Source organism: Oncorhynchus mykiss, chromosome 17 (genome assembly GCF_013265735.2).
Source record: "Oncorhynchus mykiss isolate Arlee chromosome 17, USDA_OmykA_1.1, whole genome shotgun sequence".
Lineage (NCBI taxonomy): Eukaryota > Metazoa > Chordata > Actinopteri > Salmoniformes > Salmonidae > Oncorhynchus > Oncorhynchus mykiss.
In genome coordinates, this window is record NC_048581.1 from 83,385,303 (window position 1) to 83,408,772 (window position 23,470).

General features: G+C 41.3%; 3 protein-coding genes across 3 annotated transcripts; all 3 read right to left on the minus strand.

Moving 5' to 3' along the window:
- Window positions 1-363: 363 nt before the first annotated feature.
- On the minus strand, window positions 364-2,029 carry LOC110494732 (zinc finger protein 329). The gene is made up of 2 exons (XM_021570051.2): window positions 1,729-2,029; window positions 364-1,302 (listed from the first exon to the last, which is right to left on the minus strand). The coding sequence occupies exons 1-2, from the start codon at window positions 1,919-1,921 to the stop codon at window positions 491-493; spliced, it is 1,005 nt and encodes a 334-aa protein (XP_021425726.1). The 5' UTR covers window positions 1,922-2,029; the 3' UTR covers window positions 364-490.
- Window positions 2,030-3,357: 1,328 nt separating this feature from the next.
- On the minus strand, window positions 3,358-9,580 carry LOC110494730 (zinc finger protein 37). The gene is made up of 4 exons (XM_036948439.1): window positions 9,557-9,580; window positions 7,239-7,385; window positions 7,002-7,155; window positions 3,358-6,636 (listed from the first exon to the last, which is right to left on the minus strand). The coding sequence occupies exons 1-4, from the start codon at window positions 9,578-9,580 to the stop codon at window positions 4,559-4,561; spliced, it is 2,403 nt and encodes an 800-aa protein (XP_036804334.1). The 3' UTR covers window positions 3,358-4,558.
- A 2,757-nt stretch (window positions 9,581-12,337) lies between these two features.
- LOC110494731 (zinc finger protein 135) lies at window positions 12,338-23,413 on the minus strand. The gene is made up of 2 exons (XM_021570050.2): window positions 23,142-23,413; window positions 12,338-14,342 (listed from the first exon to the last, which is right to left on the minus strand). Exons 1-2 carry the CDS (start codon window positions 23,332-23,334, stop codon window positions 13,165-13,167), a joined length of 1,371 nt encoding a protein of 456 aa, XP_021425725.2. The 5' UTR covers window positions 23,335-23,413; the 3' UTR covers window positions 12,338-13,164.
- Window positions 23,414-23,470: the final 57 nt, after the last annotated feature.

Here is a 23,470-nt window from a genome sequence, read left to right on the forward strand (position 1 = left end):
ACCACCCCTGTAGGGCTCCCGAGTGGTGCAGTGGCCTAAGGCACTGCATCTCACTTTGACTATATTAATTGGTGCAATGACAGATAACAGACTGTGTTTATGTAAGGAAAAAAAACATCCTCTTGCAGTGGATTAGTGACATCTATTCAAGGTTGGCACATGCAAACACCTCTTATCCCTTGGGTTTTGTTATTCCAATGTAAAATTGGCTTTTTTTTAGACCCACAGACTTTTATTTTTTTCAATAAATAACATTAGTAGACTTGAACATGTATGTTGGTCTTCAATCATTTTGTTTGAATAACAGATGGATGACAGAGGCTCCTAACTATCTATAGCTTCATAAAATGAGAACACCTGTTGTTTAGTAAATGGTCAACACATTTATTCCTTCAAATATTGACCCATACATTATTAAATTAAAAGGGCATTACTTAAGTGTGCCATATAGATAGAAGGCTACTTTTCAGATAGACTCTTTCTCCGCAGGTCACTTGTACGTTCTTTTCTTCTTGTGAATGTGCAGCATGTGATTCGTAAGGGCATTTGTACGACTGAAGCACTTGCCACAATCATGACAGCTAAATGGTTTCTCCCCAGTGTGTATCCTCATGTGCTCCGTCAGGGCTCCTTTCAGTTTAAAGCATCTTCCACAAACATGGCACCGGTGTGGCCTTTCCCCTGTGTGAAGTTTCAGGTGTGTCTTTAAAGTGCCTACCGCAACAAAGCCTTTGTTACATAAAGGACATGTAAATGGTTTCTCTCCTGCATGACCCATCATGTGCACGATAAGACTTTTTTCCCTCTTGAGGAATTTGCCACATACATTGCACTGAAATGGTTTGTCTGATTCTGCATTGCCAATTAGCTGATTCATATTTAATGTGCTCACGGAGCTGTAAGGGGTTACTACAGAGAGGGTTTGAGAGTCACTGGTTGGTTCTGATACTCTGTAATCCTCTTCATCGGGTTCTATTTTGATCTCTTCAATTGTGCTGGTAGGTAGTGAGTCCCTCTCTCTGTTCTCCACAGTTTGTATGTGGTAAAGTTGGGAGGACTTATGTGGGTCATCCTGATCACAGTCACTTTTCACAAAGGGAGGAGAACATGTTAGAATGTTGGTATCAGACTCCAGCCCCTGAAGCTGCTCTTCCTCCTGATTGGTCCTGAGTTCTTCCTGTTCTTCTTTAATCTGTGTGGGGTCTGAGTCCTCCTGCACCAGACCAGGGGTCCACTCCTGCTCACAGTGCTGCTGCTCAAGGGGAACCTCCTCAGGGACAGGGAGAATGAGCTGCTGGGTATCTGGCAGAAAGGACAGAGGATGAAAGAGTTGTCTAGATCTCCATATTCATAGTGGTGACAAGACGAGATGTAATCTGTCCAAGTATTAGGCACTAATATTTAAAAATATTCACATTGATTAAAAATGAATGGGTGTTGTAAAAACTCTAGAGGCTTGCACAGATTATTTAATCAGCCAACAGTATTCGCATGCCATGGTAACTTTGTTGCTGTCGATCTGTGCGTCTCAGAAAATTGCTTAGTATATTTGCTTCCTGAGATATTACACTAGCATGTGCTTCCTTCCCGCAAGTTGATATCAGATAATCGTGCACAGCGCGACACCAATACAGTCTATCTGGAACGCAATCAATGTGTAATTTATTGAATTGTGTAGCATAATTAATAACTAGACCTATCTGTAATGGTAGGTAGGTGGCCACAAACCTGCTTTATGTAACTTTATCTTCGGTTGGGTAACGATGTGCAGTTGCCTTTGTAGACGATCGATCTCCTCCTTTGAACGGGAGATTTCTTCCTGGTACTCCGTTATCGTTTTTTCCACTGCCCCAAATATCTCAACAGCCGCTGCAGTTAATCGCTCGGTGAGAAACGTATTCAACAGCTGCAGTTTGGACATTTTCAGATAGATTAATGCTCTTAATCCACAGAATCAACAATATTTATTGCATTTCTTCTCTCAAATGCAAATAAACGGATACACATGCGCAGCCTCTATAGCTCTTGCCCTGGGAAGTTATTGGCTGTGAAGAACAGCTCGCTACATTACCGCCACCTGCTGTGCAGTATGACTGATTTAGAGTGAATCATTATTTCATCTTTTTGACCAGAACATTTGACACATTAAACTCCAACAGTAGGCTATGTGAGCCACAGGATATCATAATAGCCAAGTTCATTATGCATAAAATTAAGTTAATAAGAAACAAACCTAGATGATTGAAGTGGTATGTCTCCTCCATGGTCTCTGATAATACTGAAGTCCAAAAATGTATGTCTCCACTATAGCCTCTGCAGTGACAGTAATTATCAGATGGTTTGCTATGCAAACCCGCCGGAGCACGGAGAAGATCTTATTAAACACGCATTTCCTATTTGAAATTATTTGCCAACCGGCTACCTGGTCCACAACGATTTTCATCATTCATGGACTACGCACCCTGTACTATCATCCTAGAAATGCACATTGCTCTTTGCACATCATATGCACCGGACTCTTTTTCAGAAACATATTTTCCCCACCGCACATCATCCTGTAAAAGTGTTTTTTTATTCATACATCTTTACATACAGTGTACACTGAGTGTACAAAACATTAGGAGCACATCCTCTTTCCATGACAGACTGACCAGGTGAAAACTATGATCCCTTATTGATGTCACCCGTTAAATCCACCTCAATCAGTATAAATGATGGGAGACCGGTTAAAGGATTTTTAAGCCTTGAGACATGGATTGTGTGTGGGCCATTCAGAGGGTGAATGGGCAAGACAAACTATTGAGGAAAGGGGGATATCAAGTCAGTTGAACAACTGAAATATGCCTTCCGCATTTAACACAACCCCTTTAGGTGCCTCAAGACCTCCAACACTCCTGAGTTTTTCAAACTCAACAGTTTCTGGTATGTATCAAGAATGGCCCACCACCCAAAGGACAGTTATCCAACTTGACACAACTGTGAGAAGCATTGGAGTCAACATGGGCCAGCATCCTTGTGGAATGCTTTCGACGCCTCGTAGAGTCCATGCTCCAACAAATTGAGGCTGTTCTTAGGGCAAAAGGGGGTGCAACATTATTAAGGTGTTCCTAATGTTTTGTACAATTAGTGTTTAATGTAGCCTGTAGTTGTTCAATTGGAGTGCATATCGCATGTGGATTTGTGTAAACTGCTTCTATTATGCTGTCTGTTTATCATCGTCTTTACTGTGGCAGCACTATTTCACCAAGTCAAATTCCTTTAAAATGCAAATGTGTTTGGGGAATAAAGGTGATTCTGATCGATGATATCTATGGATGTTGTGTTTGCGCAAAGGTTGCAAACTCAAGGAGTAGGCTATTTCAAGAACAAAAATGTACATTTTTAATGAATGGTAAATGTAATGGACAAATATTCATAGGTTTCACACAAAATGCTGATGTTAGGTCAAACAAAAAGCTACACATTTAATTTGGGTGTCGAGCTAAGGAAGTCCATTACAATAAATGACAAAACATGTACACAATTCTTTGTTATTGCTGCAACAAATACTTTCATAAGATGAAATCAAGCCGATACCGATGATATAGTATTACATAGATCAGCACTGAGGGGAGGACAGCTCAAAATAATGGCTGGAACGGAGCGACTGGAATGGCGTCAAACACGTGGAAACCCTATATTTGATACCATTCCACCGATTCTGCTACAGCCATTACCATAAGCCCGTCTTCCCCAATTAAGGTGCCACCAACCTCCTGTGAAGTAGATACATTAATATCAAACGCATTAGCCTTAAAGGGATAGTTCACCCAAATTGGTTTCCTTACCCTGTAAGCAGTCTATGGACAACGTTATGACCTTTTCCACATGCTAACGTTTTAGTGTTTGTGGCACAAATCCCATTCAAGTCATGCTACTGATATTAGCATTTTTCACGCATCATGTCCAAATCATCCAAAAGAATCTGAAATGGATTGTGATCCTCAGTCACAAATCGGTCCCATGACTCTAATGGGATGTGTCACAAATGCTAAAACGTTAGCATGTGAAAACAGTGCCAAGGAAACTAAACCAAAACATGAATTACCATTATACCTTGTCCATAAACTACTTACAGGGTAAGGAAACCAATGTAATTTGGTTGAACTAACCCTTTAATCAAACAAAATAAGTTTTGCTAATAGAAGATAATGACTAAATTGTTGTGACATTTGATAAATTAGCTGGGACTGTTGCTTCTGCCTTAAAAATCCACTCAATCTACAAACTTTTCAACAATGTTCTGCATGTTTATTCATGCATACCATAAGTTAATTCTACCCAGTCGTCCTCTAAGGTTCCTAATGGTATATAGAGTACAATGTGCTCTCAAACTAGGTTCTAACCTCACATTTTCCCCACACAGGTCTCTTTCAACTTTTTGAACTGTGGTGGTGTATTGTCAATTTCTCACACCAGAAAACGACAAAAATAAATTCACAATGAACGGAGGAGTTTTTACTCTAAGTGCTCTTCTCGTTCTCTCACGATTCCCATTTGATTGAAGCATTTACCACAGTCATTGAACCGGTTGTTTCTCTGCCGTGTGTTTCATAATGTGGCTAGCCAAGTACGCCTTCTGAGTGAAGGATTTGTCACAAACATTGCACTTATATCTTTTCTCCCCCGTGTGTGTCCTCATATGAATTTTCAGGTCTGCATTCAAAGAGAAACATTTGCCACATTCTTCGCACCTGCATGGTTTCTCCCCTGTGTGTCTTATCATATGGGTGGTCAGATTTCCCTTCAGACCAAAGCATTTGCCACATTCAGGGCAGGGATATGGTTTCTCCCCTGTATGGGTCCTCATATGTTCTGCCAGTTTCTCCTTCCGACTGAAGCTTTTCCCACAATCGTTGCACTGATAGGGTTTCTCTCCTGTGTGAATTTCCTGGTGGCGACTTAGATGAGTCGTTGATGAGAAACATTTTCCACATGAAGTGCACTTAAATGGCCTCTCCCCTGTGTGAGTCTTCTCATGGTCTTCCAGGGATTTTCTCACAGTGAAGCCTTTCCCACAGTGTTTGCACTGAAATGGCTTCTCCCCTGTATGGATCCTCATATGCACTTTCAGATTGGAACTACAAGTGAAGACTTTAGCACAGGCGTGGCAGAAATGCTTCACTCCCATGTGGGTTTGCAGATGCTTCACCATACTATCTGTGGACCTAAAATCTTTCCCACAAACCCCACAAAGATGGTATTTATCCTTTAAATGAATTTTTTGCACATGACTAACAAGATAAGTCATGAAAACAAAAGACTTCCCACACATCTTGCAACAATGAGGTGCCGTATGGTTTTTATTGGCTGATGTTACCTTGGGTAACTTGGAGATTTTCCTGACTCCACCACTGGTAAGATAACTTTGTCTTTTCTTGTGGGGTAACTTTTTAGTTTTCCTCGCTTCAGCACTGGCAGGAGAGCTTTGTTCTTTCTTGACCCGTGCTCTCAATGTCCGAACTAACCCCAGTGCTGACCGTAGTCCTCCAGCCTCCTCTCCTCTTATACGTGGTGACTTTGAAGTTCTCCTGCCTACTGCACTGGTATTGGGGCTTTGCACTGTCTTGAGGGGTGACTTGGTAGTCTTCCTGCCTCCATCACTGGTATTGGGGCTTTGCATGGTCTTAAGGGGTAACTTGGCAGTCTTCCTGCCTACTGCACTGGTATCAGGGCTTTGCACTGTCTTGAGGGGTAACTTGGTAGTCTTCCTGCCTACTGCACTGGTATCAGGGCTTCGCACTGTCTTGAGGGGTAACTTGGTAGTCTTCCTGCCTACTGCACTGGTATCAGGGCTTTGCACTGTCTTGATGGGTAACTTGGTAGTCTTCCTGCCTACTGCACTGGTATCAGGGCTTTGCACTGGCTTTAGGGGCAACTTGGTAGTCTTCCTGCCTACTGCACTGGTATCAGGGCTTTGCACTGTCTTGAGGGGTAACTTGGTCGTCTTCCTGCCTACTACACTGGTATCTGGGCTTTGCACCGTCTTCAGGGGCAACTTGGTAGTCTTCTTGCCTCCATCACTGGTATCTGGGTTTTGCACTATCTTAAGGGGTAACTTGGTAGTCTTCCTGCTTACTGCACTGGAATGGGAGCTTTGTACTTTCTTGTGGGGTAATTTTTTGGTTCTCCGGCCTCCAACACTTGCTTGCATACTGGTTGTCCGTATTAACCCCAATGCTGACAGTAGTCCTCCACTCGCCACTACATCAACACTTCCACTGGTGTTGTTCTGAGCTGCAGGGGATCCTGGATATTCTACAGAGAGGGACTGGAAGTCACTGGTTGTTAATGATGCCCCATTTCTCTCCCCCTCCGGTTCGGCGTCCATCTCTTCAGTTGTGTTGGTGGTTGGTGAAGGCTGGGGTGGGTCCTGATCATAGTCACTTTCCACACAGAGAGGAGTAAATATGAACTCTATGTCGGGCTCTAGTCCTTGATACTGCTGCTCCTCCTGACTGGTCCTGACCTCCTCTTCCCCTTCAATGTGTGTGGGCTCTGGCTCCTCCTGGCCTAGACTGGGGCTCCACTCATGCTCACAGTGCCGCTTCTCAGGGGGAACCTCCTCTGGGACAGGGAGAGTAAGGTGCTTGGCATCTGGGGGGGTAAATTATATGAACATTCAGTTTGTGGCAATAATGTTTATATATTTCATTACATTTGTTTACAGTTGTTGGCTGCCTGGCTGCAACAATTGTATTTGCAACAACTCTAGCCATGCCATTGATCTAGTAACGTTAGTGATAAAGAAATGAAAAGCCCGCACACGTAAATATAGCTAGCTAGCTAGTCGCTCCCCAGTGCGTTACCGCACCCAAAAACATTGGGGAGCTACTACCGGGTGCGGGACTTTCAATTATTTATCTATATAATTGTTTAGCCCAGCAACGTTAATCTAGTTTAGGATGTGCACATCACCCTCCTATTTTTTTATAGTCTAGTTAGCAGTGGCCACTACTAACCTGATTTATGTAACTTTAAGTCGGGTTTCAAAGCCAAATCCAGAAGCCTCTGTAGACGTTCGATCTCCTCCTTTGAACTGGCAATTTCTTCCTGGAACTCGGTTATTGTTTTTTCCACTGCTCCAAATATCTCAACAGTTGCCTCCGTCAAGCGCTGTGAGAGAAACACATTCAACAACTGTAGTTTGGACATTTTGAGGGAAATTAAAGTGAATACGTTTATGCTTTTCTGCTCACTCCGTAGCCCTGCTCAAACAAAGATGGCGGAAGTGAAACCACAAGGGCGGCCAGAGTGACGAACCAAAGATTGAAACTCTGTGGACGACCTACTCTGCATTTAGTCACGTGGTATACAAAGAGTGACGATCTTGCGGTACCGAAACCCTACCAACAGAGGGCTTTAAGTGCAAGAGCAGATGAATGTTGGTCATTTTTTCACAGAAAACAAAATATTTGTAGACACGGGCCCTCATTCGAAGTAACAAAATGTCACGACACTGTATCTAGGTTTCCATCCAACTAGCGACAGGTTTTCCCACTAGTGGTGTTTCTACCAAACGGATATAGTGCGGATAAAAATCAGTGCGTGGTGACATTGCTACTTTTTCTGTGAACTCTCTCTCGCTTAACTTTTCATGTACCAAGTACAAATCTAAAGTTCATGTGTTTCCATCGCATTTTCCTATAGTTCTGTCAAAAACTGTTGTGTTAAATAGCCAAGTGCCTACTCTGGTTTTAGAACGTGCGATCTAGCCAACAGATACAGTATATGTATACGCCATATGTATTGAATTCAAAATAAAATAAATCGTGGACATGAAAAATAAAGTTAAGAATGTAAACATATTTTCGAGTACGGGTGTATTAATGGATATTGAAATCAAAAACCAAAACAATTGAAAGCAAAATGTATAGAATTGTAAACAAAAATAAGACATCAAAAGCAAACCCCCAAAACTTGTAATCAACTCATTTTAAATCGAGAGCAAAACTCTGACAAATTAATTAAAAAATATATTTGAACATGATAGAAATTCTTTTTTTCTTTTACCTAGTTAAGTGGACGATCTGACGTCACCACTACGCGCCAATTCTTTCCCCCATGTGTCCGAATGTTCTGAACATGCGGGCATGGGGGAAATAATTGGCGCGTAGTAGTGACGTCAGATCGGCTATTTAAGTAGGCAAAAGAAGAAAAAAGCAACAAAAAAGGTTAAATTAGGAATAAATCTATTCTAGATTTACGTGACATAGTTTTGGTGGTCCAACCCTTAGCATCTGGATTGAAATAACGCCAGGCATCCTCAACAAAGAGATCCTTGCATAATGTAATGATGTTACTATTTTGAGGATTTTGACTCGTTCTAGGCGGAAAACGATCAGCACATGCATCAGGTGTTTCATTAAAATGCCCTGAAATAATAATAAAAAGCCTCTGAGTATTTGTTGCTTAAATCCTGTACTTTCCTGGTAAATTGGGTAAAAAGGGTCTTATTAGGAGCATGTGAGTTATGTCCATATACATTACAGATGATGGAAATAGCATTGTCAAGTTTTACAGTTACTATGACCCATCTGCCACCTTGTGAAGATGTGGATTCTAAAATGTCACCTTTAAACTTGTGAAGTGTCAAAACACCAGCAGAATGATTTGATCCATGACTGAAATAGGCCATATCTCCCCATTGTGCTTTCCAAAATATCAAATCACTTTCACCCGAATGAGGTTCCCGAAGGACAAAATCTGCATTACTGCGTTTACAGCATAAAAATAAAGCTTTTCTTTTTGTAAGATTTCTCAAACCCCTAGCATTCAGACTAACGATATTGAGTGAATTGAAAACAAACTCCTGCATTAAAAAAGAAAGAACACAAATAAGATAAGTATTAATGTGAACAATAAAACAAACAGTGAACCTTGAGAGGGTTACTTCGACGGAAAACTACGCTCGGCAGAGGTAGCGGCGGTTAACAGAATAACAAATCTATTTACTTTCTTTTCTTTGGCAAGTGTTGAAGGCAGGCTAGAAGTGTTGGATTTTGTTGACATAAATAACACTTAAGATAAACTGGTTGAAAAAATGTTTGATCGATACTGATTCAATATGGTATTTCATTCCAAATAATGTGTTTGATAAATTGGGAGGTCTTCAATTTTTACTGAAATTAAATTATATTCCTGAAAGATTACCTGCAAAATTGGCTAGGTTTCACCAACAAGCTTTAATGGCCTGGAAAATGTTTCCTGCAAAATATTTCCCCTCATAAAGCTCTTTTGTGGAATAATTCAGACATAACTGTAAGGAATAAGTCATTGTTCTACCCCAGCTGGCATGAGAGGAATATTGACTTTGTTCTTGATATTTGACAACAAGGGTAATATTCTCACATATGAACAATTTAAAACATTGAAAGAGTTTCCAATACCTTTCAGAGAGTTTATTTCTGTGATCAAAGCCGTTCCCAGTGGTCTAACTACACTTATGAAAACTCATCTTAATTTTGGGAATGATCACAGAGTTTATCCAGAACTCAGAAGGAAGGCGTGGGCTTACTTGAGAGATCTTGTTGTAATACATCTATAAGACAAATTCTTCATTCACAAAACCAACTTACACAGAGGGGAAAGTGTTTCTGGAAAGTGTTTCTGACATTGTCTGGAAAAATGCATGGTTAAGGCCCTTACAAATACTGTATACCAAACAAAGTTAAGGAAGTGCACTTCAACATTTTACATGAGATATATCCATGTAATTCTATGATTTCCAAATGTATGGCTATTGATGATATCTGCATTTTCTGTCTCACTTGTTCTTTGAATGTAAATTTGTGTCAGAATTTTGGGAAAACCTTACAAAGTACTTATTTACTATTATGAACACTGCCTATATTTTTGACATGAAAGATATATGTTACTATTGCGATGATAACAAAACCACTGAGATGATTTTAGTTTCGTTTTTTTTTTATTCTTGTTGCCAAATACTTTATACACAAACAAAAAATCCAAAATTACACATCTTTCTGATTGAATTATCTTATTAAAACATTAACCCTAGTGAATAACAACAATAATAACATCTTCATGAATCATTATAATCATTATAAGATTTTTGTATTATTTTATTGATATTTTTTTGTATGTTTGAGTATTGTTAATACCTGTGTTTGGTTTGCTAGGCATGTTAGATGTAGCAATGTAAGTTGATTTTTGTATTATGAATTAAACATTAAAAAAAAGCATGCCTATCATGTTCATTTATTGGGTTAAGACGAATCGTCACTACAAAACTAGCGGACCAATGGAGACTCATTGTCTACGCTTCCCTCTAAACCAGCCTTTCACAGAAAAAAAATACGCCAAAACTCGCAATCGAAAAGACTGGCAGTGAAAGCAAAGAAACAGACATCGAAAGCAAAGACACGAGTAGCGTAACCAAAAAGGTAGTACATGCAGGCAAGAGCCTAGGCAAAATGTATTCAATACGATTGGTTGCTGGGAAAGTTTAACCGAAAACGTTTTTTTTTTGGATTCGTTTTCAAATATATATCTTCCATAATTTGTCAGTTATGCTCGCTTTAAAATGATTTTCTTACACATTTTGGGGGTTTTGCTTTGATGTCTTATTTTTGTTAACAATTCTATACATTTTGCTTTAAATTGTTTGGTTTTTGATTTCAAAATCCATTAGTTAACTCGTCCTCGAAAATAAGTTGACATTCTCAACCTTATGTTCACAAATTATTTTATTTTGAATTCAATACATATGACGTGAAATTTACAGGAGATTATGATGTATAAAACCGAGAATAATGTAACGACCGGAAATCGATTCTGCCGCACGAGCATGCTTTTGCGGCACAGTCGATAGCGCGCCGGACCTCGGGCTAGAAGGTCGAGGGTTCGAGACCTGCTCCCTGCTGTTTCATTACATTGGTGTCAGAAGTGGGATTAATTGTCAAGCATCGATCATCATGCCACCTGGAAAATACCCCCGATATTTATTGGAAAGGAGCATCAAACTCACCACCCTGTGACTGCATACCCACCCGATTAGCCACCAATCACCCCATAAAAAAGGTGGAAAATATTAATTACACCATTCATATGGTGAATGTGGTATCCCACACGCCACATGTTGTACGCGTGTGCACCATTGCCGACGAGTCGTAATGGGAGGACCACACAACATGTCATCGCGTGACTTCAAGTTTACTTCGATATGGTTATTATATCAATATTTGCACATAAAAGCATTCGCAGCGCCATTTCTCGCTTAATAATTTTACCGACACAAAAATCTATCACCATGTAAAACAAACTAATTATGTCGGCATTTATTAAATTGTACCGAAACTTCCTGTTTCCATCACATCTGTCGTTTTTATTTTTATTTTTTAAAATACAGTATGACTTTACTCATAACTGGATGGCAACGTGGTTAGGGACTATTTACAACACTGAAGGACAATGCTGTATGGTTATGTCTTGAAGGGGTATAGTCTGTCAGAATTGACTTTTTGTAACAGGCTAGGATAATTAGGTTAAGGTTAGGAAAAGAGTTAGGGTTGGCAAAAAGACCAAGATTTAACACCACATTTTAATGGGCTTTGACCATCCTGGCCAAGTGGGTTGTTTAGGTTTTAAGTTTAGGGGTGTGTCTTGGGGTAAAGTGGGCTGTAAAAGCTTCTGTTTGGGATTTTTGTCACTGCTCAAATATGGCTGTCTCACTTCCATTAGACTGCAGATGAAGTTGTTTATCATGATGTGAAATAGCCCAGAGGTTGAATTTGGATATTGAGGACTTTATAACTCATGCTGATCCTCATACTCAATGTAGTTTGCAAAATTTCAATCATTAAGCTGTTCTGAATACTCACTAACTTAATACATCATGCAATACATCATTCAGTTTCCTATTCTATGTGCTTAGTGGGAATGTATGTTAGCGGTTACACATGTTATCATCATATCTCTTTTCTGTTAGCCGTGGGAAATGTCATACACCTACTTACCTTATAGCCTACAGTATGAGCATGGCACAAAAATGTACATTTCTCACACTCGCTGTTTAACATATCTGCTTACTCTTACAATTACAACCTCTCTCTCTCAACCAATGGGAGTAACTCTTGCAATGTATTTATGTGTCAAACTTACCCAAATTCTCTTAATTGTAATCACATCATCTGGCTCCGAGGATCTTCCCTCAAGAGAAGGCCATTTCCCAAACTATTTAATAAAATGTCATATTGCATTCAGTCTCTGTTCTAAATTCAGTTAATCGTGTACTAGATTTAAATGCCTTAAGTAGCCTAAGCACACACACACACTAAAGCCAAAACATATTTTTTTAATTATTTCAATATCTAGCAGAGATATTACAGACAAAGTAAAACTATGCCTCAATAACAACACCGTTACATGAACATCCTAAAACATGACAGCACAGATTTTCCATATATTCTCAGCTTGGTAGACAAAAAACAAACAATGAATTCAAAAATAAAATGATCACAGAATGTGGAAGGGTGTAGGACTGTCTATCCTACAGTAACAGCAATTCAGTGGTCACTATATGCATTTATATAGATTTACAGAATCTTCACTTTTTTTACATTTTTTTATTTTTTTACTATACGACTGTGATATATGGTCTTGTCTCACCTAGTTACCTTAAGACAGAGTTTCTCAAAAGGGTTTCTCCTGGGTTAACTTTTTTTTATTTTCTTCCCCCTAAGCACTACATAGCTGATTCAAATAACCAACACCTCATGAAACTTTGATGATTTGAAATCAGTTGTGTAGTGCTAAGCAAAAAAACCAAAAACGTGCACTCGGGGAGGCCTAGGACCTACCTTGGGAAACCTTGCCTTAAGATGAACGCAATAAATGTAAGTCACTCTGGATAAGATTTAAATGTATCACACTACATGGTTCTGTGTACATTACATGTCTTCTGTCACTGAATGATCACTGCAGGAGATTATTGTTCTCCCAAAGATGAATCAGTGAAAATTCTTGAGGGGTTAGGGGCTAATTACAATCTCCATTCTGAAAGTGACCCTCTAAGTTCAGCAACATGTGACATTGGAGTCGCTTGGGGTGCGGTGTTGGTTTGGAATTGGGGGAACTGTTTGTACATGTTCTTCATGTGCTTTCTCAGGGTCCCCACATGACTAAAGCTTCTGCTGCACTGGCTGCACTGAAACAGTTTCCAGTTCTTTCCAATGTAATCCGTTGGTGGAGACTTCGTTTACTTGCTGAGACAAAGGACTTCTCACAAAAATGGCACTTATATGGTCTCTCCCCCGTGTGGTTCCTCATATGCACGGTCAGGCTGCTCGAGTGTTTGAAGCATTTGCCACATTCTTCGCACCGATACGGTTTCTCCGCTGTATGAGTCCTCATATGCTCTTTCAGGTTTTGCTGCTGCCTGAAGCCTTTGCCACATTTTTGGCACCAATATGGTCTCTCTCCTGTGTGGACACGCATATGCGTTCTCAGTTTAGCATTACAATGGAAACATTTGCCACAAATATGACAAAAAGGTTTTTCTGCAATGTGAGATTGTTGGTGTTCTATCATACATTGAGAAGAGTTCATGTTTTTTCCACACACACCACACATATGTTTAGCATCATTTGCATGTACTGTTTGCGCATGATTAATTAAAGCCACCAGAAATTTAAAAGACTTCCCACACACTTTGCAACAAGGAGCAGCATTGCCATGACTGGCTGATTTTTGATTGGTCATGGCATCGGTTTTCCAGCCCTCTGCAGAGGTACTGAAATTTTGTCTCTCATTTGTCCACATTCTCTTTGATTTGAGTAGCTTTAACACTGGTAGTAGCTTTAACACTGGCACCCCCCCGTTAACATTTTCACTGACTTCACATTGAGCTCCATTTACTACAGGGACGGGTGGAGAGTAACTGTTTGATTCTGTTCCTCTGTAAACCTCGCCACCAGGTTCCGTTTCCATCTCTGTAGTTGTGCTGATGCATACTAAGTCCCTCTCTCTGGTCTGCATTGTTAGGTTTTGGGAAAGATGTGAGGGCTGAGGGGGGTCCTGATCACAGTCATTTTTCACACAGGAAGGAGTGAATATGAACTCTTTGATATCAGACTCCAGCCCCTGAAGCTGCTCTTCCTCCTGTCTGGTCCTGATCTCCTCCTGTTCCTCTTTAATCTGTGTGTGATCTGGGTCCTCCTGTTCCTCTTTAATCTGTGTAGGGTCTGAGTCCTCCTGCTCCAGACCTGGGCTGCACTCCTGCTCACAGTGCTGCTGCTCAGAGGGAACCTCCTCAGGAACTGGGACAGTGAGCTGCTGGGGTTCTGGAGTGATGGAGAAGGTAACATAAGGGAAATAGGCCAACATAAAATGTACAATACTTTGATACTGTTAATCTTATAGTCTGATACTAAGACTTACGGGTGATTCCTCACGAAACTAGAACAAAACCATGACTTTGGGGATTTTCACAAAATGTAATCCATAGAAGGAAGAAGGATTCTTGAAATATCTTAAAGCATGATTTAGAAATAATGTTTTGAAGTTGGAATATTGTGACAATTTGTCCTTACCCAGGCCTCTTACAACACGTTTCATCTGTAGGGGCTACAAAGCAAAAGTGTCATTTGAAGCTTTATCGCTTGCTCTGTAATATGAGTAGTATTATCTATTATTTTATGTTCAACAATATATTGAAACTTTTGCCATATAAAACATTTTCAATATTCATGTTTATATTTGTCAGTACTCATAAATTTAAGCAAATTGTTAGAAATGTAAATACTACTCATATTATACAGAGCAAGCGGTAAAGTTACGTATGTTTACTCTGTATCACCTACAAATGAAAGAGTCTTAAAGGAGGCCTGGGTAAGTCCAAAATGTCACAAGGCTAGGACTAGGCTTTCCACCTTCAATTAATAATTTCTGCTTTAGAAAAACGTTATTGTCGACGCAATGTGGAAATTTGTCTTTGGCTTCACCCCATAAAAACAGACATTAATACACCATCATGAGCATATCATTCTCAAAAATCAATTTGTACTTTGTAAACCATACCAAGTGCTACATATGTTGAGTCATTGGTCTAAATCTGGTCTATTTAAAATCTTCTCATGGATTGAGACAGGTGGGCCACCCTAGCCCTTGATCATGAATAATTTCCATTACATGACACTAGAGTCATTGGAAGAAGGTGTCTTCTATAGGGGGGAGTTTTGTTATGCTCCACAACGCTCAATCTGAACTTTAAACACACGTCACTTGCGTAAGGTATTGGAAGTAGAAGGATTTTATCTTTCATATCAGCGAGAAATCATTGAAAAAAAACAAAAAAAGGTTAAATTGATACACACCTTGATAGTGTTAGTCTTCCCAAATGGCCAGATCTCCATGCTACAGAGCTTGTTTACGGAAAACAGACAGAAGACAAGAGGCAAACCACCGGTGTAAATGAGCCATCTAGCATGCTCTGAACAACTATGTGTAAGCGTAACTCGGGAAGTGCAGGCCCCCATAGCTGTATGGATCTTTAACTGCTACAGTAAGTCAACCTTTCTTATTTGAAGGATTCTTTCTCGCTGATGAAAGGGCCATGTGTTTCAAAAGCGATGATTGACGTTTCGAAGCGTTAAAACATCGTTGGGATTTAAGTTCACGAGGCAGTCGTGGGAGAAGCAAATGTCTGAGAACTGCAGAGAGAAGGCAGAATGCCTCCTAGAGTTTGAGAGCTAGGTCCACCCCAAAGTACCACGTCATGATGACACTCAGCTGTCTCGATCAATGAGTAAAACATTTGAAATTGACAAGATTGTGGCGTATATATCGCTCCTAATGGAGCAAAACATTTATTTTAATAATGGAGCATTTTCTAAATTCAAACGCAATTGGACACAGACATTTTAGAAGATACTATCTTGGTTCTCGTTTAAAAAAATACATGTACAAAAATGTATCGCCAAGTTAAGGGTGGTTGACAGTTCTGTGGGGAGCTTCTCAAACTCTGAATTAGGGTTGACCCCGCCCCCCCCCAAAAAATATTGGTTGACCGAAAGTAATCTGTTCTTTCGACCAAGCGATTGGTGAACACTGTGAACACTATCAGTCAAAAGTTTTAGAACACCTACTCATTCAAGAGTTTATTTTTACTATTTCTACATTGTAGATTTAAATTATTATTCTACATTGTAGAATAATAGTGAAGACATCTAAACTATGAAATTACACATGGAATCATGGAGTAACCAAAATAAGTGTTACACAGACCAAAATATTTTATATTTGAGATTCTTCAAATAGCCACCCTTTGCCTTGGCATTCTCTCAAACAGCTTCACCTGGAATGCTTTTCCAACAGTATTGAAGGAGTTCCCACATATGCTGAGCACTTGTTGGCTGCTTTTCCTTCACTCTGCGGTCTGACTCATCCCAACCAACTCAATTTGGTTGCTGTCACCTCCCAAGTGGCGCAGTGGTCTCAGGCACTGCATCGCAATGCTAGCTGTACCACTAGAGATCCTGGTATGAGTCCAAGATCTGCCGCAACCGGGAGACCTATGGGGCGGCGCACAATTGGCCCAGCGCTGTCCGGGTTAGGGGAGGGTTTGGCCGGGAGGAATGTTCTTGTCAAATCAAATTTTATTTGTCACATACACATGGTTAGCAGATGTTAATGCGAGTGTAGTGAAATGCTTGTGCTTCTAGTTCTGACAATGCAGTAATAACCAACGAGTAATCTAACTTAACAATTTCACAACAACTACCTTATACACACACACAAGTGTAAAGGGATGAAGAACATGTACATAAAGATATATGAATGAGTGATGGTACAGGACGGCATAGGCAAGATGCAGTAGATGGTATTGAGTACAGTATATACATATGAGATGAGTAATGTAGGGTATGTAAACATTATATTAAGTGGCATTGTTTACCAATTCAGTTTGTCCGTGATGTGTACGCCGCGGAACTTAAAACTTACTACCCTCTCCACTACTGTCCCGTCGATGTGGATAGGGGGGTGCTCCCTCTGCTGTTTCCTGAAGTCCACGATCACCTCCTTTGTTTTGTTGACGTTGAGTGCGAGGTTATTTTCCTGACACCACAATCCGAGGGCCCTCACCTCCTCCCTGTAGACCGTCTTGTCGTTGTTGGTAATCAAGCCTACCACTGTAGTGTCGTCTGCAAACGTGATGATTGAGTTGGAGGCGTGCATGGCCACGCAGTCGTGGGTGAACAGGGAGTACAGGAGAGGGCTGAGAACGCACCCTTGTGGGGCCCCAGTGTTGAGGATCAGCGGGGTGGAGATGTTACCTACCCTCACCACCTGGGGGCGGCCAGTCAGGAAGTTCAGTACCCAGTTGCACAGGGCGGGGTCGAGTCCCAGGGTCTCGACCTTGAAGACGAGTTTGGAGGGTACTATGGTGTTAAATGCTGAGGTGTAGTCGAACAGCATTCTCACATAGGTATTCCTCTTGTCCAGATGGGTTAGGGCAATGTTCAGTGTGGTTGCGTCGTCTGTGGACGTATTGGGGCGGTAAGCAAATTGAAGTGGGTCTAGGGTGTCAGGTAGGGTGGAGGTGATATGGTCCTTGACTAGTCTCTCAAATCACTTCATGATGACGGAAGTGAGTGCTACGGAGCGGTAGTCGTTTAGCTCAGTTACCTTAGCTTTATTAGGAACAGGAACAATGGTGTCCCTCTTGAAGCATGTGGGAACAGCAGACTGGGATAAGGATTGATTGAATATGTCCGTAAACACACCAGCCAGCTGGTCTGTGCATGCTCTGAGGACACGGCTGGGGATGCCGTCTGGGCCTGCGAGGGTTAACACGTTTAAATGTTTTACTCACGTCGGCTGCAGTGAAGGAGAGTCGGCTCGTTTTGGTAGCGGGCCGTGTCAGTGGCACTGTATTGTCCTCAAAGCAAGCAAAGAAGTTGTTTTGTCTGTCTGGGAGCAAGACATCCTGGTCCGCGACAGGGCTGGTTCTCTTTTTGTAATCCGCGATTGATTGTAGACCCTGCCACATACCTCGTGTCTGAGCCATTGAATTGCGACTCTAACTTTGTCTCTATACTGACGATTAGCTTGTTTGATTGCCGTGGAGGCAATAGCTACACGGTTTGTATTCGGTCATGTTTCCCCGTCACCTTGCCCTGGTTAAAAGCAGTGTTTCGTGCTTTCAGTTTTGCGCAGTTGTTGCTACCTACCCTCACCACCTGGGGGGAGCCCATCAGGAAGTCCAGGATCCAGTTGCAGAGGGAGGTGTTTAGTCCCAGGATCCTTGGTTTAGTGATGAGCTTTGAGGGTACTATGGTGTTGAACACTAAGCTGTAGTCAATGAATAGGATTCTCACATAAGTGTTCCTTTTGTCCAGGTGGGAAAGGGCAGTGTGGAGTGCAATAGAGATTGCATCATCTGTCGATCTGTTTGGGCGGTATGCAAATTGAAGTGGGTCTAAGGTTTTTAGGATAATGGTATTGATCGGAGCCATTACCAGCCTTTCAAAGCACTTCATGGCTACAGACGTGAGTGCTACGGGTCTGTAGTAATTTAGGCAGGTTGCCTTTGTGTTCTTGGGCACAGGGACTATGGTGGTCTGCTTGAAACATGTTGGTATTACTCAATCAAGGACATATTGAAAATGTCAGTGAAGACACCTGCCAGTTGGTCAGCACATGCCCGGAGCACACGTCCTGGTAATCAGTCGGGCCCCGCAGCCATTTGTATGTTGACCTGTCTAAAGGTCTTACTCACGTCGGCTACGGAGAGCATGATCACAGTCGTCCGGAACAGCTGATGCGCTCATGCATGCCTCAGTGCAGCTTTCCTCTAAGAAAGTATATAAATGATTTAGCTCATCTGGTAGGCTCGTGTCACTGGGCAGCTCGCGACTGTGCTTCCTTTTGTAGTCTAATAGTTTGCAAGCCCTGCCACATAAGACGAGCTTCAAAGCCGGTGTAGTATGATTCAATCTTACACCTGCATTGACGCTTTGCCTGTTTGATGGTTCGTCGCAGGGCATAGCAGGATTTCTTGTAAGCTTCCGGGTTAAGAGTCCCGCACCTTGAAAGAGGCAGCTCTACCCTTTAGCTTAGTGTGAATGTTGCCTGTAATCCATGGCTTCTGGTTGGGGTATGTACATACAGTCACAGTGGAGACAACGTCCTCGATGCACTTATTGATAAAGCCAGTGACTGATGAGGTGTACTCCTCAATGCCATCGGAAGAATCCCAGAACATGTTCCAGTCTGTGATAGCAAAACAGTCCTGTAGTTTAGCATCTGCTTCATCTGACCACTTTTTTATATACTGAGTCACTGGTGCTTCCTGCTTTAATTTTTGCTTGTAAGCGGGAATCAGGAGGATAGAGTTGTGGTCGGATTTACCAAATGGAGGGCGAGGGAGAGCGTTGTATGCGTCTTTGTGTGTGTAGTACAGGTGATCTAGAATTTTTCCCCTCTGGTTTGCACATTTAACATGTTGATAGAAATTTGGTAGAAATTATTTAAGTTTCCCTGCATTAAAGTCTCTGGCAACTAGGAGCGCCGCCACTGGTTGAGTGGTTCCCCGTTTGCTTATTTCCTTATACAGCTGACTGAGTGCAGTCTTAGTGCCAGCATCTGTCTGTGGTAGTAAATAAACAGCCACGAAAAGTGTAGCTGAAAACTCTAGGCAAGTAGTGTGGCCTGCAATTTATCACAATATACTCTACTTCAGGCGAGCAAAATCTAGAGACTTCCTTAGACTTAGTGCACCAGCTGTTGTTTACAAATATGCACAGACCACCCCCCTCATGTTCTATCTTGCCGGTGCAGCGTATATCCCGCTAGCTGAATTTCCATGTCGTCATTCAGCCACGATCCCGTAAAACATAGGATATTACAGTTTTGGATGTCCCGTTGGTAGGATATTCGTGATCGTACCTCATCTAATTTATTGTCCAGTGATTGCACGTCGGCGAGTAATATTGATGGTAATGGCAGCTTTCACACTCGCCTCCTGTGGGTCCTCATGAGGCATCCTGCTCTGCGTCCTCTATACCTGCATCTCCTCCTCTTGCAAATAGTGGGGATGTTGGCCCTGTCGGGTGTTTGGAGAATGTCCTGTGCTTCCTGCTTGTTGAAGAAAACATCTTTGTCTAATCCGAGGTGAGTGATCGCTGTCCTGATATCCAGAAACTATTTTTTTTGCCGTAAGATATGGTTGCAGAAACATTATGTACAAAATAAGTTACAAATAACGCAAAAAAAAAAAAACAATAGCACAATTGGTTGGGCGCCCGTAAAACTGCTGCCATTTCTTCCGGCGCCATTTTGCTGAGCAATCAAAGTGGAGTGGGACACCATTCTATAGGCCACAATCTACAGCCTGATCAACTCTACGCAAAGGAGATGCCACGCTGAATGAGGCAAATGGTGGTCACACCAGATATTGACTGGTTTTCTGATCCACTCCCCTACCTTAAAAAAAATAAGTATCTGTGACCAACAGATGCACATCTGTATTCCTACTCATGTGAAATGCATAGATTAGGGCATACATTTATTTTAATTGACAGATTTCCTAATATGAACTGGAACTCAGTAAAATCTTTAACTGTTGCACTTTTATTTTTGTTGAGAGTATTTTACCTAAACCCTCCATGGCCTGAACACTTGAAAAAAAATTACCCTACCCTTTATCCCAAATACAAAAAACAAAGTGGATAGGAGAGAACATGTCTACTGTTTACCCTCCCTTCTTGGACAGAACAGAGCATTAAATAATTTTACTTTAGCTGAATCTTATTTTAATACTATAAAAATTACCAAAATTAGAGGCTAAGAATGGACAGAGACATAGGCCTGTGTTTAACTTATCACACTTCTCCAATGCCAAATCAGTGTGTCTTGTTTGCAACGAAACTGTCCCTGTTTGCAAATAATAGGAATCTGTGCATTGTAGGCCTACCCTTCCACCCCAGACAGAGTAGGCCTACTGATGCAGAGACATTTAAGATGAACTGCTGGCTACACTTCTTCCATGGCTCAACCCAATGAGAGAAGGTCACAAGTGCTTCCCTAAAAGCTGTCTGGGTTTAAACATCTATTGTACAGAAAGTAAACATCTTAATGAATTGATAATGACAGAATTACTTTACTTCTCAAGCAAAATCAGCCTTTGAATGTCAAAGAAACAAAACAATGATATCCCCATATGCATCGGAGTCACGTCTTTCCAGGGTATTTTACAGCTTGGTTCTAGCATAAAAGCATTGCGCACCAAAGCGCTGTTATAGATTACTTTATATAAATCGGATTCATTTTATTTTATTCAAAATGTTAAGCTAACAAGGGGTAGGCCTGTGATTTTGGGGGCATTTTCTTTAATAAAAAGGTAGGCCTGTGGCATACCCTCTCATACCCCTCAATTAGAGTCTTGGCTTTAACAGCCCTTCACTGACATGGAGGTAGGCTATTTAAAGTGTGCATGGTGGGTGGAAAATTGACTGACAAATCAATGGATATAGCAGCCTGTAGCCCAATTTCATCCGTCAAAAAGGTAGGCCTACCTCATTTCTTAAATTGGAAGAAATAGGCTCCAACAAAGCCCTCTAGTTCAGTCTAATTCAAATGAAGACTGTTGAAATGAATTATGCCTATTTTCAGCACCACGAGCTGTCTATTTCCACAGCTGCTGCTTTAAGTTACTAGCATCTGGCCTATTGTGAAGTCAATAACTAAATACATCATGGGCAAGAAACATTGTTTTTAATTAAATCTATTATAGTAGTAGCAAGCTATCAAAGTTGACCTCTGTTCCTCCTCATCTTCACGCTCTCCTTCTCAAACTGAACAGAATATAGGCTATAGTCTAGTCCACGAGCAAGAAAATAAAACATATATTTACATTAGAAACATTTGACTCGCCTCCTTATCTGCAACCTACGCAGCACAGTCAATGGTTAAGCAGCAACACAGTCAATGGTTAAGCAGCAACACAGTCAATGGTTAAGCAGCAACACAGTCAATGGTTAAGCAGCAACACAGTCAATGGTTAAGCAGCAACACAGTCAATGGTTAAGCAGCAACACAGTCAATGGTTAAGCAGCAACACAGTCAATGGTTAAGCAGCAACACAGTCAATGGTTAAGCAGCAACACAGTCAATGGTTGAGCAGCAACACAGTCAATGGTTGAGCAGCAACACAGTCAATGGTTGAGCAGCAACACAGTCAATGGTTAAGCAGCAACACAAAAACGTTTTTGATAAGCTGAGCAGGCTGGGGCTCAGGGTTGGACTATCCATGCAGCCTAGTTTTATTTACATGACCCCAGCAGCTCTAATAAATATAACTCTGCGCTTCTCCGTGCATGCACTTTGTAGCCTATAGGCTATGGATCATTTGATTGAAACCACGCTAAATAGCTTGGAGGCGCACTTGATTTGGCGCTCCAGCAGAGAATCACGAGGGGCAGCATCGATGTACAAAACATTAAGGGCACCTTCCTAATATTGGGTTTCACCTCCCCTTTAGCCATCATAACAGTCTCAATTCGTCGGAGCATGGACTCTACAGGGTGTCAAAAAAGTTCCACAGGGATGCTAGCTCATGTTGACGCCAATGCCTCGCACAGTTGTGTTAAGTTGGCTGGATGTCCTTTGGGTGGTCGACCATTCTTGATACACTGGAAACTGTCGAGCGTGACAAACCCAGCAGCGTAAACAGTTCTAGACACAAACCAGTACGTACGCCTGGCAGTTACTACCATACTCGTTCATTGTTGCATTTCTTTTTGCACTTAAATATTTTTGTCTTGACCATTCACCAATTGCCTCAAGGCTTAAACATCCTTATTTAGCCGGTCTCCTCCCCTTCATCTACACTGACTGAAGTGGATTTAACAAATTACATCAATAAGTTATCAGAGCTTTCACCTGGTCAGTCTATGTCACGGAAAGACATTAAAGACTACCCTTAATGTTTTGTACACTCGGTGTATAGGCTAATAAAGCAAATAATTCTAAAACACTTATACATATCGACACTTCATTATTGCAAATGACTTGACCCTCCCCTGGACTAGATTTAAAAAATACTTGACCCTCCCCAGTCAGTCAGCCTGTTAGCTACAAACCTGTTTTATGTAATCTTATCTCTGGTTTGTAAGCCGAATCCAGTAGTCTTTGTAGTCGTTTGCTCTCCTCATTTGAGCGGGACATTTCTTCCTCGTACACTGTTATCATTTTCTCCACTGCCCCAAATATCTCCACAGCCACCGCTGTTAATTTCTGAGTAAGAAACGCATTCAACACCTGTAGTTTGGACATGTTCAGTAGCGTGAAAGACGAACAGACGACCTCAGATAAGTGTCTCGTTAGCAACAAAAAAATACTTCCGGGTCACGGAATTTCGCACATTTTCTAAATAAAAGCATCCTCACATAATAGTCGGAAAGGCTCCATT